Here is a 17,952-nt window from a genome sequence, read left to right as displayed (position 1 = left end):
TGCTTTCACTCTTTGTAGAGCCACGTGTGTGAATTCAAGTGAAGTCGCATGGATAATAGTTGTGGGGGTCGCTTACAGCTTCGCTTTCCAACCACGTTCACAGGGTGGATTGGCGCATATTTTTTCTGAAGTCCTAACATCAACGTATGTGTTTTTCCTTTTGCAGTTCCTACCTACTTCTTCTCGAACTGGGTAACGTGGAAGGTAAGTTTTACCTCACCATAAAATATCGATAGATGTCATAAACCACTCAGGCAGAAAGCCGGTTGCTGCACATCTTCAGCTGCAGCAACTTCTTACTGTTGGCCTGCACCAATGCAATTTATGCTAGGGGAAGTTCTAGCTTCAAACTCATTGTTAGTTCAATGCTAATATCTCCCTTAAGCAGGGCGGAGAATAGTAAGTGATCAAACAGGTTTTTATTTCTGCCTTCAGGATCACGCTTGTCTTAATTACAAAAATATTATCAAAGGATAAAACCCAATTCACAAGGTGAAACCTGCTGCCACCCGACACTGAGGCTAGAGGTGTTCAGGATTTCAAAAACGTATAACGTATTCATAACCATGGCCGTTCGTTCGCAGGGCGCGTCCATTATCGAATGGTCACGAGTACACGAGTAAAATGTGCAGACGAAAATGAATTTTCACTAAATTTTTTCACGAAAAATAAAAAGCCCCTGTCATAAAAGATCATGTCTCAACCCCAACCGGCTTTATAGATGGTAACCTGCCCATCGCACCCGCCTACAATGGGAGCCAGCGTGCCCGAAAATTTGTAATCTTCAAACTCGCCAGCTTCGCTTCGCTTGCAGTGGAGCCTGTGACTGGTCGCAGAAAAAGTAGCGGTCGTACCAATTAATGCCGATTGTACCGATCACTACCTGCAATACCGCCAAGCAACGATAATACACGGTGAAGTCTAGACCCGTTTTTTAACTAAGAAAACGCCAACTTGCACGAGTAAATTACACTGCTACCATAACCACAGGCTCTACTACCATTCTTTGTTTTCAGGCGTTTTTGTTCATTTAAACATGCGGAAACTATGTCCACTTTCGTATTATGTCAAGGCGCTTTCTTTCGATGTGAAGCTCGGCTATAAACGTGCAAAAAGCAAAAAAGTCAGGAAAAAGGCTTGAATTTGCATAAATACCACAACAGGGCCATTCTGCGCGTGGAAGCGCCGTCCTCCTCGCGGGAAGAAATATTTTTCAACCAAAGGAAGCAGTGATCGACGGAAACCTTTTCAGTGACTGCGGCGTTTTCACCATAACTGCAGCGCTACGCTTGTAGGAGCTCCCTCGAAGTGGCTTACGAGCCCAACAAATGGCAACGTTGGGTACAGCAGCCGCCCCAGGTCAATGCTTCCCGTGTAACCACAGTTGTCTTCGGGAAATCGTTTTGAGCCACTGCCCCCCATGGCCGTCGGCAGGATTTTGTCTTTGAGGGGGGCCAACCCTTTGTACCACCATAGGGGGAGAGGGGTGTGTAAAAATATTAGCGAAATTCCACAGCATCCAAGGGATACGACGAAGGAAGCTCGCTTCTGTTCTTAAGGGTCACAGTGTTTATTAACGCTCATACATTACAGAAAGTGCAACTGCGTTACAGAACGGCACCATTTTATTAAACAGAACAATTGAGGGCACAGCTTTTTGAAATAATTGTCTGGCACAGATTAGTAATGTAAGATTAAGGGATGTCTTGAGGCAAAATTGCGAAAAATTGGTACTTCCTTTGTGCAAACCTGTTATTATAGCACCATAATAATTCTTATGACTCATCCATAAATATAGCACCATGTGGTTACAGGCGCGCGCATCGCCAAATGATTATATCTCTGTGAACACAATTTTTGAATCGCTTTTCCAACATTTTTACGATGAAGCTGACGCACGGTGATTGATGAGTCCAGACAGACGATTGTCGGAAACCGTCGAATAAACCCACGTTTTCACAAGCCGAATCACACTCGATCGGAACAAGATGTCGTTGCGGCCAATATAGTCTGAACGCGATTGCTATTAGGATGTATCCTTCAACAAATGTGAGAAACTTCTCCGGGTATTTATTCAAGTCCTTGTTCTTTCACGATCGACGCCAAATGTTCAGCTTCGGCGTCGAAGTTGTCGAAATGACACTGCTATTTCTTGACTGGCTCGCAAAGCTTTCTTTTGGAATCTTGATCCCTCCCTCCACAGCTCTAAGTGATGAAACAAAAAATTTGGCTGACGATTACGGTACTCCCTAATATGAAATTTGTTCGCAGGGGCAACTGCAGTCTTCTGGGTGACGGTGCATACCTGCTGCAACTCACAAAGTGATCGCTGCAACAGCGAACGCACGAAGACGCGTGATATACACTGGCAGTAGAGAGTTTTAGCATAGCGGCTAGCGTACGCTAACGCTACGGCGGCGGTTGCCGGGACCCGAATGGGCAGGTGCGCATTGGTTCCGCGGGGACGTCGCCCATGCCTCGCCGAGCCCGCGCAACCCTTCCGGTGAAGCGGGGTTAACACGACAAAGAAATCCCGTCTTTCTGGACCGCGGAGCCCCCTCACGTGACCAGTTTTAGGTTCCGCCCCTCGGCTGGGAACACCCACGGACGCTCCGGGAAAGAAAATGTTCCGCATGTTTCTCTCGACGACGGGAGACCTCCGCGGTAAAGTTCTTGCATACAGCTATATAAAGGAACTATACTACGTGGGGAATGGCATATGGGGGCGATGTGGGCAATGTGGGAGATTGAGAATTAGGATGTCTGGATGCATGGTGATGATGTTGAGGTTAGGGAGAACTCATGACGCGGTAGTTGTAGCCAGGAGCAAGGGATTGCGACGCGGGTTTGACGGAGAAGGATAACCAACATTTATGCAGAACGGGACATAAGGGCAATGTGGTACGCTAACCAGGAAAGGTACACTTAAAAGGTACAAGCGAGAGTACCACGGAACCAAACTAGCGTGAAAAGTCCACCACACAAAAATGATTTAAGGTTCTCGCGACATAAAGGAGTCTCACGTGGTCGATGCACGGGGATGTCGTTGAGGAGCTTGACGGCGAGAGTGACGAAGAAGTCTTCTGAAGTAACAGCCCGGATCCAGGCGCAGCTGCTGAAGAAGCGAGAGGCCCAGGAAGAGAAGATGCTCTGGTACCGTCGTTAGAAGAGCAGACGCACTGGAGACAGGGCCACGACACGGCGTTGCCAGGGGCGACGGCGTGTCTTGACTTTCTATATCAACTGTCGCAGAATACCTGGGTCCTCGCCGTCCTGAAGACAGGCTTACGGAACCCTCGTACTCGCCTCGAACATCGAGCCCGCCCATAGCCTCCTATATAACCTACTGTGCCTGCTCTATCGCCCCGAAACCCATTGCAGCAGCCCGTTCACTGTGAGGGCGCCAAGTTCCCAGGTTTTTCGATGGCCATGCCGATGCGAACTACTGTTTCAGGCGGAGGTGAACTGAAACGCACCTTGGTGTCGTCTGCTACACGAAGGCGTCTTCCAGCTACAAAAGTCCGCAAAACGGCGAGCTTGAACTTCATGAGCCAGGATTAAAGACCAAAGCTTTATGGGTGGCGTCGCAGAACTACTAAACTGCGTTCAGTGTACTGTTTCCGTCTGCACGCTCGCTCTGTTGGGTTCGCTAAGGCAGTCTCCTAACGAAATGTATACATGACCTAATGGTTGTCACTGCGATAAGAGCCAGTTAACTTTTCTACCGCTGATAAGTGAAAAGTTGATAAGTAAAAAATAATGATTCTAGATTCGATGTTTAATGATAATTGAGTCATACTAATTAAATTTTGTTTCAAGAAATCCAAACAGTTGAGTCGCATTTTTTTACTTCCGAGTCCATTAAGTCTTGTTCTGAGGCTAATATTTTTTACGGTCCCCGAAAGGGTACGCGCCCACCCTCGTCCATACCTTCCCTATTTCTTTGTCGCTGCTGCTCCACGAAATGTTGCAATTCGCGCATGTCGTAGATATATTGATGACGTGGTAATCGACAATACCCTGCTGCTGCGCAAAGAATGACGACTTCAAGCATCAGCTAAAGGCGATCCTCGGTATTTGAGAGCCCCTATATACGCTTAGGATAAACATTCCGCATGCACTTAGCTTGTTTCTCTCGTTACTTCTCCCCGGTACATCCATTCTTCCCTCGCCAATCACATACCGAATAACCGATCAATTCCCAGTGGGTCACAAACCCACTAGTAAACTCACCCGTAACATTTCTGGCTGAATCGAGGGAAACGCAGAAAAAAAAAAAACTTTTGCGTTAAAATATTTACGAACGAACAAGGTAGCCCGAGAAAGACCATCTCTTTTATACTTGCACAGTTAAGTTCTAGCGTCACCCTAGCTAGATGGTTTTATTTCTGGCCTCGTGAATTTCAATACCTTTTCTGTTCAAACAGAAGTTGTCCGTCAGTGCTAGAGTGGCTAGAGCCAGAGTCTCCTTTAAACAACGTGTATTTTTTGTTTGCAAAGAGCTTTGACAACTTCTTTTTAAACCACTCATTGTTGCCAGGTGTGTAGACAAATGTTGACTGTGCCCTCGCCAGCACAGGACAACCTGGGATTAGGGCGCCACCAGAGAGAACGGCGGAATTTCTGGCACTGAGCAGGCACAAGCCGTTATAAAGGAGGCTATGGCCCGCCAAACAATCCATATTCTGAGCCCACTTCTTTCTCCTCGTGTTCTTGCGTTGCCCCTGTCACTGCATCGCTATCCACGATGATGATGATTCATGGTGACGCCTTGCGTTGAGTCTTTTCTTTGTTGGGCATCAAAAAATATTTAAAATCCTCGAAAGCTGTTTTAGTGTTTTCATCCTCACGTTGGCCTCTAGCTTTATGCCAAATATCACTTTCCTTATGTGGTTTTGCTATGTTCCTGGGAGGTTGGTATTTTCAGCGAGAAATCTGGGTATGGTGGTCACGATTACATTATGGGTGGAGAAGAAGTGAGCTTTCGAAGCCAGGCCAGCTGAACGGGTGAACGCTGGTGCTGCCGATTTCACCGGTACGTGCCAACTAGCAGCCGAGCAAAAAAGGGAGCGTAAATTCTTCGCCTTTCGAACGGGGGCCGCAAGTGCGCCTTCCGGGGACGCAGGTGGGCAGTGGATTCGATAGATTTAATCCCCATGGCAATCAGCAAACGCTTCCACGTACACACCCGGAGGCTCTTGCCGTAGTTGCAAAATGAAAGCGTGCGTCTGAGCACTATAGAATTGACGAATGCTTTTACAGTCGAACCCGATTATAGCGAACTGTGATATGCACCGCGATTAGTTCGCTATATCCAATAGTTCGATATAGCCGAAACCGTCTATAACGAATATTTTTGTTACGAGTTCGCAATACGCGGGACCATCCCTGCCATGGCCACATAGAAAAACTAACACGTAAAGTATCCTTACACAAAACGATCCATTTATTGCATGCAATAAAGCTACTTTCTGCCTTAACTGCCCACTTAGCAAAAAACCGGTGATTTTTGTTTTTGCTTTCATTGTGGCGGTACCAAGTGGTACTTCATTCTCTACACGAGACATCGTTTGCACCAGTTCAAATCCGTGCCTTTCAACATCGAAGCAATACTGGAGGAGCACATCGACTGGCAAATGCGCTTCATAAAGCATCGGAGTGGACTCATCGTTTCCTCAGTCTCTTCGGTGCTTTCAGCAGCACCAGCTGCCATGATATCAGCGATGCTGTTTGTGCCTGGGGGGGGGGGGTCACAGTGACGGCAAAGTCGTTGTTGACACCCAGGAAATCTCCAAAGGACACTTCTTTCGGTACAGCATCTGGAACGTTGACGAGCGCTTCGCGCAGTTAGACGATGCTGCCGTCTTGGTCCAGACTCGCTGACTGAATGGGCTCCGTCGTGAATCCCGTGAGTCGGAAACAGTTACGGAAGGTGTGGGGCGTCACGTCGCTCCAAGCGAGGCTCCACATCTCAATCATGGCCAATCAGCATCTGAATCACCGCTCCGAGACAACGCATTTCGGTGGAAATGGTAGGCGCGTCGAGTTCAATATATCCGATGTAAAGTTCGTTATAAGGAATATGCTTTTCATGCATTTTCGTAACGGATTTTCTTTTGTTCGATATATATATAGCATAATCCGCTCTATCCGGGTTCGTTATAATCGGGTTTGACTGTAGTTTGTTGACGCGGGGGGGTCCCTCCTGGTCTTTGCGGTAAACAAGGAGGGTGTACGTGGGGACGGAATGGATTATCATATTCACCGGAACCTCGTTCCTTGCACTCATGTTTTCGCTGCTTTAGCAAAGCTGTGCGGAAAAAAAGTAAATTTATGTACGTTCCGACTCCACTCGGCAGCTTCCGACCAGAATTTTGTGCAGGGTGCAGGAGAACACTCTTGAAAATGTCCTTGAATGGCTCAGCCCCTGCCTTAAGCGGAAGGGGTTGTAAACAAAGAACACACATATAACTAATCCACGGATGGACAATCTCGGTCTCGAAGGCGTCCGAAGTGCAAAATTCAATTTTCCAGAAAAAAAAAATGCCAGGGATAGCATTTGCACGGTAAAGGCGACCAAGGGTGGCTGGACCAGATGTCTTTTTGTAGTGTCTACTTGAGTTCCCTCCAAAGAAACCTCAACAGAAGCGTCCCCCCTCCGCTCTTTTTTGAGGGTAAGGTTGCAATGAGAATTCTGGAAAGAGTTTTGATAATGATTTTCAGCGAAAAAATAAGCAAGCACAAATTGAGCTGCTGGGAGGAGGTAGAGTGAGCAGGGTGGGGGTTGGGCAGGAACTGGTGTGGCATGGTGGGGGGGGGGGGGGGGCAGGTGCCCCTTTTGCACCCCCCACCCCTGCCGTGCTGCCCCTGTAACCAAACTATCTGAGTGTGGTGATACCAAGTTAGTTTTAACGTGCGCCTACCGGGCTTTTTGAGCTATACGCCACAAATACTATCGCGTACAATATATTCACTGAAAGTACGAATGAAGAATGTAGCACGATCTTTGTTTGTTTGTTTGTCTTTAGTTGCATCTTGCACAAAGTACAAGGCGCGGGGGGTGAGCAGTAAACGCTGTCAGAAATCGACAGCTTGACAGATCTGCAAGCCCCCCAGCATTACAGCAACATCAAATACAACTTGTATCCTTAAAAAGAAGGAGAACAAAAGAAAATGAGTGAAATTAACTCCCTACACAGTAAATACACAGAAACCGTAATGGTACTACACGTACTTCGGCATTATACAAACTGTACACGCTATCATGTATTATACAAAGTAAAGCACAGTCAAGTACAGGGCTATTCACTGGAGAAAGCAAGGGGGAATAGAATAGAAAGTACTGTTTTTTAGGGGAATCAATACAAAGTAATCCACTAGGGAAAATGCTAGTAAAAAAGGGGAAGTTGTTAAACGTATACATAGCCTGCTTTACTGCTTTACACAGTAGGTAATCGAACATTTTCTCAATGGGCATTGTATTATATGTGTTCTTTCAGCGTATTCTTTTGCGAAAATGTTTCTTGTCACTAGGTTTGTCGCCGAACATCCAGCCTAAGTCGACAATAACCTACAACATCGGCATCAGACTCACTGAAGCTACTTTTTCAAGAATAGCTTTACATGCTGTTGCTACATTGTCTTCACAGAAGCTTAAGGCCAACCCAGACTGCGGTCGAAATTTCTGACGCACTCTTGGTTTTTTTTTTTTCATACTCGAGCTATGCGTCGTAAGTCCATGGTAATTGACGGCGCCCCGAGTGTTTCTTTTTTTTTGATACACTACATGAAGCAGTGTACGCAAATTGCTTCTTGCTCTTCCTACTGTGTGATCTATGCTATAGAGCAAAATAAGCTGCATATTTCGTGGCTTTTATTCTGTCGGATGTACGCGCGCTAACAAACGCGTGGAACGTCATGTAATGCGTTAGCAAGAGGTCAGCAGCTGTGGCCACTTTTGTGCGAACGATATTCGGGTGGGCGTGCTTTCACCAGCGTAGACAAGTAACAATTTCGCGTTAAAAAAAAGTAATGTTTGAGTACACCGTCGAGCCCGCAGAATGTGTGCACTTCCCTCACAGGGAATCAGCAAAGACTGAGCACAACCGACCAAAAAACAAATGCATTCCTCCGTCAAACGACGACGACTGTGAAACGCGAAGCTTTCTCGCGACGAATTCCTTGGTTGTCGTCTAAGTTTTCCCGTGGCCATGTCGAAATGGATCAATCGGATAGACCGCCGGATTCATATCGTGAGGGACCCAGGTTCGGTTCCGACCCCCGCGGTAACCGTTGTTTTCTTTCACTTCGGCGGTTTCGCGTTATAGACGCCAACAGCGAGAACACTAAAGCAAGAACACTAAAGCGACGAAATATTAACGATGGGAGGTACAGTAAAACGCGTATACAGCTGAGAGATGGGGATGAAATGCAGCGCCAGTTGGTTCAGTGGCTTACAAAGAATTAAAAAAGCCAAACAACCAATAAAAAATTAGCCCCATCTTCCCGAAGGGAACGCTGAGTAGATGCGGAGCATCTCGGGGTTCCGTTGTGTTTCCGTTGTGTTCGTAGTCGAAATTGGTTGTGGGGGGGTGCTGACGCTTGCTTGCGCCAACCCACTAACTGACGGGACTGTTGCTTCCATCACACTTCATTGGAAGAACGGAGTGAAGTGGAGTCAACCGCAGCAAGCGCTGAACTGAACGCGCGAAGCGCGCTACCCGATTTACATTCAAGGTTGAAGGAGAGGAGACGAGAGGAGGAGAGATGCGCAAGCGCCGAGCATGCGCCGCGAAAGCAGAAGAGAGAACGCGGGAGAAGCGAAAGCGAAGTGCACGCAGCTGGTACGAGAGAAGAAGTGGCTGGAGTATCGCGCAGCTGTGGGAGAGAGGGAAGGAGGAGAGTTGCTCATGCGCAGTGTGAGTGCGGACGCCGATGTGGGACATGCCCAGGCTATAAGATGCTCCGCATCTAAAAATTCGGGGCGAGCAATCGCCGAGCATGGGCACGTCGCTGATAGTACCAACACGCCCTTTTTTCCACGTTAAACCTGAGTCGAAGCTGAAATCCAAACTGCTTCGACCGCGTCGGAATGGCCCAATCAGATAGGCGTCGGCTTCATGATGCGACGCACCAAGGTTCGATTCCGGTCACCCCGGGAAGCGTTTCTTTCGTGAGGTGCTTGCTGTGCCTTTGTGGATAGCCATTCTGGAAGTTGGCTTCCTGCAGTACGCTTTGGGCGCAGGGATTTAGATTTTGGACTTTCACTTCGGACTTTGAAGGCATTGGCATTCGACTAGGAGAGGGAGCTTCGCGTTTCAACAATTTTTCACTTCGACCACGATTATCATCATCGTCATAGCAAGGTGGCTTTCCTGCTGTGCGTTTTTGTGCCGACGGTCGCCTTCAATGAGGCAAAAAAAAAACATTCGCTTTAAAACACAATGGAATTAATATTAGCGCAAAACGTTGCCACTTCAAAATAGTCCTCCCGCCTAAGGAGCAGTAGTGACGGAAAATTAATTTCGTAAGGAGACCGTGAAATTAGGCCAGACGTTCTTAAAAGTTCCAAGTTTGCTTGAGATGTTTACGTAAACCAAAAAAATTTTATGAGGCACTTGTTAAACTTTTCTAACAGGTGGCTCGTAGAAAGTGTAATCCGGACCTGTACGTCAAATAAGAAATTTTGCGAGAAGAAAAATTGTATATCCACTTGAAATGCAGCCGCACTGCGGCGTTTCCGGTGGATGTAGAATTTTTCGTCGCAGAAACTGACTCCACCGTGATGATTCCGCCTATATCTGATCGGATAATAGAGTTTTTTATGTGCGGTGTCTTTTCACCTGTTGTGAAAAAAAGAAAAAGAATGCATAGTGACGAGTCAGCGAACGTTTCCTGAAACGCTTTGTACTGGAAGCATCTTTCGTGCGTATTTCTGCTTATTGGCGATAGAGTAGGGAGACAAACCAGAACTTCTGCAGATTGGTGCACGTTCATCAAAACTTTAAAAACGTCCGCTGAGACAGGCAGTTCGAAGCACAGGACACGGGTTTAGCTCGCCGGGAGCTTTTTGTTCTTTCCGTGTATATGTATTCCGGCCCACTTCGTGTTCGGAAGATTTCATAACTGTGGGGTTTAGTGTACAGAAACTATCGCGCATTTCCCCAAAGCTACGTGCGTGACGTGTCCATGTTTTATTCCGTCGTTAGCGTTTTCGTAACTCGCATGTAGACCCGACCAACGTCCCTCAGCAACAAGTACCGCCTATTCACTAACACGTCTTACCTTTCGCATTAAAACCTTTAGTTCCCGGAAACAACTGCATTGATCATAACATGACATCGATGAACGGCCTTATCCATGTTCCTTAGTGCATGCCCTTGGCTCCAACTGTTGGCGCGATGTACTTTTGCGAGTAGCCATGCACTAAACACAGAGCAAAAATCCTTGCTGGTTTATAGACGTATGTATGAGCTACACTCCCGTCATACGGCAAATATAATATCATTCAAACCGAATGATATTAGCTGTAAATAACATTCTGTTTGTCCGTGGTGGTCTACACGGCGAAGTAAACGCCATTCAATAATGATGGCAGGGACAATTGGGAAACTCGCCGATATGTAAAATAATAAAAGCAAATGCATCCATAATGTTCTTAAATTTTTTGCTTAAAAAACGAACAAAACAAAAAAGAATTTACATTCGAAAGGAAGCAAAAGTGCAGCTCTGTTTTCGGTGACATTCACGTCACAAGCGGAGAAAAGTAACGAATTCCTATCTGTGTTGCAGCAAACAAGGCGGAGCTCCGTAAAGGTGTCGCTTTCTATTTTGTTTCAATATTGAAAAAACATCCGCACAAAGTTATTGATTTACGGGTAGGTTTTAAAGACAGTGCGTGTCTGCAATCTTTAATTAAACTTCCTTGTTTAGTGATGGTCCCCTTCTGTCGAGGCTATTCATTCGTTTCGAAAGCTAATGCGAATGTGTTCCCCGAACCTATTCACTCACCGCATACCATTTGCATCGGATTTCATTTAGTATCCTCCTGTAGCATCAAACTAATGGCCACCGCTAAAGTCATACGCTCTAACTTCTATTGAGCCTCTTCAGTGACCTCGGTGATTTATGCTCATCCTATCACCGCAAGGTTACTTAGTGGAACTTATGGGCTCGTACATTGAACAGCATCTATAGTGTTTTTTCTTTACTTTTGCTGCCCTTGCGTCAGGAGGACAACTACCTGATGAGCATCATGATTCCGGTCGCCTGCGGAGTGGGCGCTGCCGTGCTCATCCTCTGCTCACTCGCCTGCATCGGGTGCTGCCGCCGGAGGTGCCGATCACGAAGGGGACGCCGCAACCTGCCGAAGAAGATCGACCCCGTGAGTAGTACCACCGGCATATTCCATGCCTGAACACCTGATTTTAGGGGGTGAACTCAGCAGTGTAAACATTAATAATGTGCCGTGTAGCTTCTTGCGTTTTTGGCTGCAATTCAATGTCTTCACCTTTTTCCCTTCTGCTTGCGCTCAGAACCTTCCCTGTCCCTCTACAGCCTGCCTTTACTACCCCTGGATCATTCTTACCTTTCTCGCCCTCTGAACTTTCTTTTTTCCCCGTACTTCCCCTCCTAGTCTACCCATCGCCTCCTCCATCGCCTTACAATACCATTCACCCTGCCGCTCCGCTCATCCCCTTCTTCATATCCTCTAATTCTACTCTTCTCTGACCCCATTCTCTTCTCCCACTGCCGCTTACTCCTAGCATTCTCCTCCCCCAATGAACCTCCTCTCACACCTTCTAAATCCTCTACTCTCCTCCCAACCATATCTTTCCCCTGTTCCTTCCTCCCCTTTCGGGCTCTACGTCCCTTGGTTTTTTCCTTTTATTCCACTCACCCGTTTCCATTCTCATTCCTCATTTCCCTACCCTTTCCAGCCCCAATTCCTCCTCCTATTCCTCGCACATATCTTTCCTACACTGGCATCCTTATAAAATTCCTGCCACTACCGCAATATCCTCACCTTGCTAGACTTCCCCTCTACCTCTTATTTTCCGTTGACTCATTTCCCCTCATCCACGCCAACCTCACCATTCCCCTCGCCGATCCACCAACTACTTGCATTACACTATACTTAACTTTGTTTTCTGTGATCGCTTCCTTATCCCTCGCGCCTCTCTCCTCCGCCCTTCCGCTACACCTCTGCGCGCCTCTTTTTCACTATGTTTCCCCACCCGCATCGCCAATTCGTTTCCGTTCATCCTCATCGCCCGCCCCCGAGTCTCAAATTCCCCTTCACATCACCACTACATTACGACTTCCATGTCTCCTGCCTCCTTTCCCCTTTACGCTCTTTTACCATCCAGTTATCTCTCTCTCCTCTATTCTTCGCACTCTCTATATCCCATTTTCATTCTTCGTCTTACCCACTACACTATTCTCTCTCTTACTAGTCGCCAATATCCAATTACCATCGGGTCAGCAACCCGCCATAAGCAGATCCACCAGTAACATTTAAGGCTTAGTTGCGTAACATATACATTCAAGTTTTCGCGTTTAGGTAGCTTTAGAAAGACAGTCTTCCGGAACGCTTGGGTCTTCCTATGCGCCCAGGATGAACGTTCTTCTAAAAACAGGGAAAAACCGGATAATGCGCCACTTATCTTAATTATAAGAGGACCATGTTCCCCATCCTGCACCGTTGCTCAAAATGGCAGCCAGGGGCCAGGGGCCAGGAGCTACTAGACGCATATGTGGGACCCGAGAGGAGGGTTCCACCCCGTCCGGTGCCTGCGTGCAGTAGTCAATACCTTTATTGGGCTCAATAAAAGTTGATTCCCTCGTTCTCTCTCAAGCTGGTGGGGTGGCGGAAGGGACGGGGACTCTGTGTGTGAACTGGAAGACTTGGCGGCTTTGGTTAGCGACTGTCAAATATTCGCTTGTGTCGTCTCAGCTGTCCATTGACCTTGCGGGGCGAACCAGGCGAGCAGAAGCCGTGATAAGAGCCGCGTCGTCTATGACCGGTGAGGTGTCGCCCGGGAGCTTCTAGTCAGTGCAGGAGTGCCACCGAATGTGCAATTACCAGGATCGAGGAGGAAGGGCTTGCTGAGCCGAAGAGTTACAGTAAACGGGGTGACCGTGAAGCGGAAAGTGAGCGGGTAAGGGACGCGCAGCAAGGGGGGGGGGGGGGGGGGAGTCACACAACAGGTGCATATGGGGTACTAGAACGGCAGGTGTGGAGCCGTAACGTGCCACCATGGTGTGTCGGAAGGTGCATGCGCGATTTCTGGAGAATTGCGGAATTCAGTAGAGCTCTAGACCGGGCTTGGTGGAGTATGGGCGTGTTGCTTGCCCATAAAGCCGTTAAGGAGCCTGAAAGAATGGAATGAGAACAAGAATAGTTCATTTGTGTGAATAACAGCGATTACACGAACCTAAATGTAGATATTGTAGGTACCTATTCGTTATCAAATGAAAATGAGAGTGACTTGTTTAGAAAATTATGCACAGGACCATCAGCATCTCTGTGGCTAGCCAGCGTTACTACCGATCCAGAAGTCGGAGGGATTTGCCGAGCACGCCGAAACTATGTGTTTAGATGATGTTAAGTGTTCCCAAATTGATGAGCGTTGCGAAGAAGTCCTTGCTATGAGCTTCGGGGGAATGGAGGAACCAGAGCCGTGGCTTGCGCAGAGAGAACTTTATCGTGCGAAATTACGTGATCGCTTTCGTTACCGCGTATTTTGTAGTGTACATAGCTGATATGAAGAAAATGTGTGCCCGCAAAGAGCTCTACTAAACTTCGCAAACTAACACTGACGCTGGAAAAGGATGTTGAAGAGCACGCAGGGGTTTTTGGCGGTACCTGTATTCCACTACGTGGCAAGATGCCCCAAACTTCCATGTTTTGCATACGACAGGTAGGAAGAACTGTCCATTGGGAGCTAGAGGGGAAGAGGCATGGGAGTTTGGCAGCGGGCCGTTGGCCTCACCCCGTCGTGTGCAGGACGCTGTTGTAGGTGTACCGCCGACAACAGCCGCCGCAGCGTAAAGTATAGTCTTCGATGAGGACCGAAGGGGGAGGGATTTTTCGCCTTTTTAAAGGAAGAACACCTAATGAAGGTACAGAAGTGGGAAAAAAGGCACTATGAGGCCTCTAGAATTACATTACGTGTAGGTTCAATGCGGGGGGGGGGGGGGGGGGGGGTAGGAGAGGCTGGGGTCGCAGCCAAGCTTGCGTAGTGTGAAATGTGCCCCAGGGTATTTGTTTAGCTAGCCAATGCGGGAAATCCATACATCAACGCTGTTGGTCGGACTGCAGCTGGCGGGGGTTAAAAGTTTTGTGTACCGAGTAAGGATGGTACCGATTGAATAAAACAGGATTTACCCGTTTCAGGTGGAGCTGGGTAGGAGTGTTAGGGAATGTGGTCGCATTACATTAATCGGTAAACTACAAAGGTTCCGCAAAATATATATAGGTCTTGTTTGTGTCGTTCGCGCGAATGTGGGCAGCGCAGGGAAAAAATAGCTCAGCCCTTTCAGCGTGTGGGTGGTACGACGAATGAGGTGTCAACCAGGCTCCCTTCAGCGGAGTAAAATAAAAGTACTGGAGTCTTCGGACTGAGTATTAGTGAACGAGAGCTCAATGAACTGCTCCTTTGGATCCTGGACAGATGAGGGCAGGCATTGTAAGGAGGGAAAAAGTTTGTGTGGGTGAGAACGGTTGTCCTGCAATATATTCAGTCACCCCGAACAGCACAAAGTTGCTGCTAGGAGCGCTAGGTAGCATTCGCATGATAATATGGTAGGGGAAGTGTGCACAACCGCTATAAAGCACCTTATTAAATGTAGATGGCTGACGAGGGAAGATAATTTCTCTTAACCAGTTAAGTCTGCTTGCGTACTCGGAAGGCTTGAAATATGGCTTTCGAACGAAATGGTGCCGAGAGGAGAAATCGGGAACTAAAACTGAAAACGGGTGTAGGAACCTTGGTACTAAATTGAAAACTGCGTGGCGTACTCGTGGCTTCATAGCGCGCTAGGGAAGGCCAGAAGTCTACCCGGTAGTCGCCGGAGTCAGAGAGAGTTGCGCCGGCGTGTCTCGGTATAGAAGGTGCTCCGACATCGGGTGTGCAGGCTAAGCGCAATCGACCACGCAAGCATGCCAACGATGCCAAAGTGCAGTAAGCGTAAAATGCCAGCAGAACAAATAACATTTGAGAATTCACGCCATGCGAGCACACCTCAGTGTCCACGGAATTTTTCAGGCGAACGGAACTACACAGAAAGGCAAATGACTCCTTTAATTGGTTATCCATTCGGTATTTTTGTGTTCATATATCATGGTGCAAACAGAAGTAAACAAATTATTACTCGGAATGTTACTTCAGTACAGGCTGATTCCTGTTATGTCTGCTTTTTGGTTTTTATTTGTTTGCAGAAAACGTTCCGGAAAATGAAAGCAGCGGACCGGATCAAGCTCCTGGCAGCAAGTTCAGACGAGGAGTTTTGAGGCCGGACCACCTCTCTTTAGCCATGCCAAATTTGTATTACTCAGAAATTAGCTTTTTTGGCGTTGGAGTCGTAAAAATTGGTCCCCTGGTTTTGAACCAAAGCGTTCTTGACGATGTCAGCGTCTTAAACTGATACTGTTGTAACAGGCTTCTGACGTTTTCTACCAGCGCAATGCTCGAAAAGCAGAACTCTTATTGAACCACGGTGGGCCGTATGTATAATTGTGTAAATAAGTCATGTTCTCTTTTTAATACGCCCCTAATATGTCTCGTCGCAGTGGGCTTGTGACACTACTGGTGACCCCTATTTCAGAATAGTTTATTTTGGATCAGTGAGTATCTTGGGAGTTCATGAGGATGATACACATATTTCAGGGGAAAAAAGGATGGTCTACTTTCCTAATCAGGTGCGCCAATTCCCGACGCCGGAATACGGATGGGCAATGATTGCACTGATCCTCCAGCCAGAATTCTTGCATGGAAATTTGCTGAAACTTTTCTCGTCTGCAGCTCTTGATATTGCATTTACACTGTGGCATGTTTCAGCTAACGTTTTGGTAACAGACTTTTGCTCCGGAGAAGCAATTCTTGATTATCGCGTGTAGCTATTCCTGGCGGATAAGTACACGTACGGACCATTCGTACATTGCACAACAGCTTTTCGCCTCCGATATTGCAATTCCCTATCTAGTGCCTTAATACCTTGTGCTCCGTTTGGTAGTAATTGTACGGCTGCTTCAAACTCTATGGCATATTCTAGAAAGAAACAGCTGATGTCAGCATTAGAGTTATGGTGCTAGCACAGCGCAATTTCTACATGTAAACACATAGCTTGTGTAAAACGCACTTAGTTGTATCCGTTAGGCTGACAGGACGTTTATGTGCAAGGAAATTCTTTTTCAATAGAAAGAAGCCCAAATTCCAAAATCTGAGAAAGCAGGCAAAAGGTAGTATCATTTTCAACAATGTGAGAAAAAAATACATTTAACGCGACCGTTACGGTGCAAAACAGAGTTCGACAGCTTCCGTTATAAACACTTCGTACCCTCCACCAATTCGCTTCTGAATACCTGCGGAATGCCGGTGACATAGACATGGATTCTGAGTGAAACCGAGCAGATTGGGCGGAACGTACAGAGTTATTTCTGTGTCGAACCCTTCGTTTGTTCGGCTTCACTAAATTCTTTCCTAAGGTGACTTTTTCTGTATCGGAAAACGAACGTCGGGTATCAAATATTACTTCTCAGATTGTAGTTCACACCGCTCAAAATTTCACTGGCCATTTTCTCGTAGTTTTACGTGTTTTCGGTGGACAAAACAATAAAGTATAGTCTGGAAAACAACCAAGCTTACCTGCAATAACAAAATCACAGCATTTAGGGTAGAGTATGAAATCAATTATACCAGCGGTCCTTGTTTAGAGTTTTATAAGTGTCATGTTCACTTAATCACCTTTAGTATTTGATGCAAAAGGTAGACTGCATTAAACGGGACCTATGTACACTGTACTCGAACTTTCGTCTTTCGATGCTGTGTGCGCGTTTTTTGTGAGTGAGCGTCTTTATCTTCTTTTTTTCAATCAAAGTGCTTGCTACTTCTGTGTAATGTGTTTCGAAATTGGCGCTAACCAGCCCGGATCTTGTTCCTTGGCTGGCGCACATGGATGAGAATTTCTAGTCAGATGTTTCCGGATATTTTTCGCACTTCACGCCCTGATTTCTTCAGCAAACGACTTTGTCATTCCATATAACATCTGCCTTTGCTTTCTTCAAAGCGCACAGTTTTTTTGTGTCCGCCTGCATGCGTGCTGATGTAAATAATTTGCTTCTCAGTTCTTGTTTGTTCCAAATGGAGGGTGATGTACAAGAGTGTGTAAATTCAAAGTTTTCAGTAAAAATAAAATCTCGAAAGAAGGAAATTGTGGTTTTGTTTTGACAACGTGACTTAAAGTACAGCCGTGATGGTAATCGGCTCGTCAGAGCGGGGAGAACTAGAAGCGTGTCTTAACTCCCAAACTTCACATAAAATAGTGCCAAGGATATGCAAAGTAGAATTTGAAGAAAGTTATAATATCTGAAAAGGAGTTCGCGATCTATCATTACGCCCAAGTTCAGCGGTATGGCAACCCGTTTCACCTCCTTTGAAGGAGGGAGGTACACACCTGACTTTTTAAACCGTAATCCTCTAAAAGGGTGTGGAATAAGCACGGTTAGGAGAGCAGGAGGTGTTTACTCCATTTTGTCAGGTTCCATCACCTTTATTCTTAATTTACGTCTGTTCTGTGAAGCGAAAGGGTGGTGACCGAGTAACCACCTTCGGTTTTATTGTGTGCTGTTCGGACGGTGTGTATTTGGTGCCTATGAAGGTCTACGGATTAGGTCTATGCATGTGATTTGAAACACAGCGAGCTTTTTACAAACGCCTTACCCTGCCCCCA

At 46.8% G+C, this 17,952-nt stretch overlaps 1 protein-coding gene across 3 annotated transcripts in view; it reads left to right on the top strand.

Annotated features, from left to right (window-relative positions):
- LOC144177834 (uncharacterized) overlaps nt 1-17,433 on the top strand; it is a 47,454-nt gene extending 30,021 nt beyond the window's left edge. For 2 of the 3 annotated variants that reach the window (XM_077705415.1, XM_077705414.1), the window contains 3 exons: nt 167-204; nt 11,231-11,383; nt 15,443-17,433. In XM_077705415.1, the coding sequence (XP_077561541.1) occupies nt 167-204; nt 11,231-11,383; nt 15,443-15,514 (263 nt within the window). In that variant the 3' untranslated portion in view covers nt 15,515-17,433. The remainder of the gene's footprint in view (nt 1-166; nt 205-11,230; nt 11,384-15,442) is intronic. The other variant, XM_077705416.1, reaches the window with a different exon arrangement.
- The last annotated feature ends 519 nt before the right edge of the window (nt 17,434-17,952 follow it).

Source organism: Haemaphysalis longicornis, unplaced genomic scaffold (assembly GCF_048455015.1).
Source record: "Haemaphysalis longicornis isolate Haplotype H1 unplaced genomic scaffold, Haemaphysalis longicornis Haplotype H1 scaffold_32, whole genome shotgun sequence".
Lineage (NCBI taxonomy): Eukaryota > Metazoa > Arthropoda > Arachnida > Ixodida > Ixodidae > Haemaphysalis > Haemaphysalis longicornis.
This window is presented reverse-complemented; position numbering and strand designations above follow the sequence as displayed.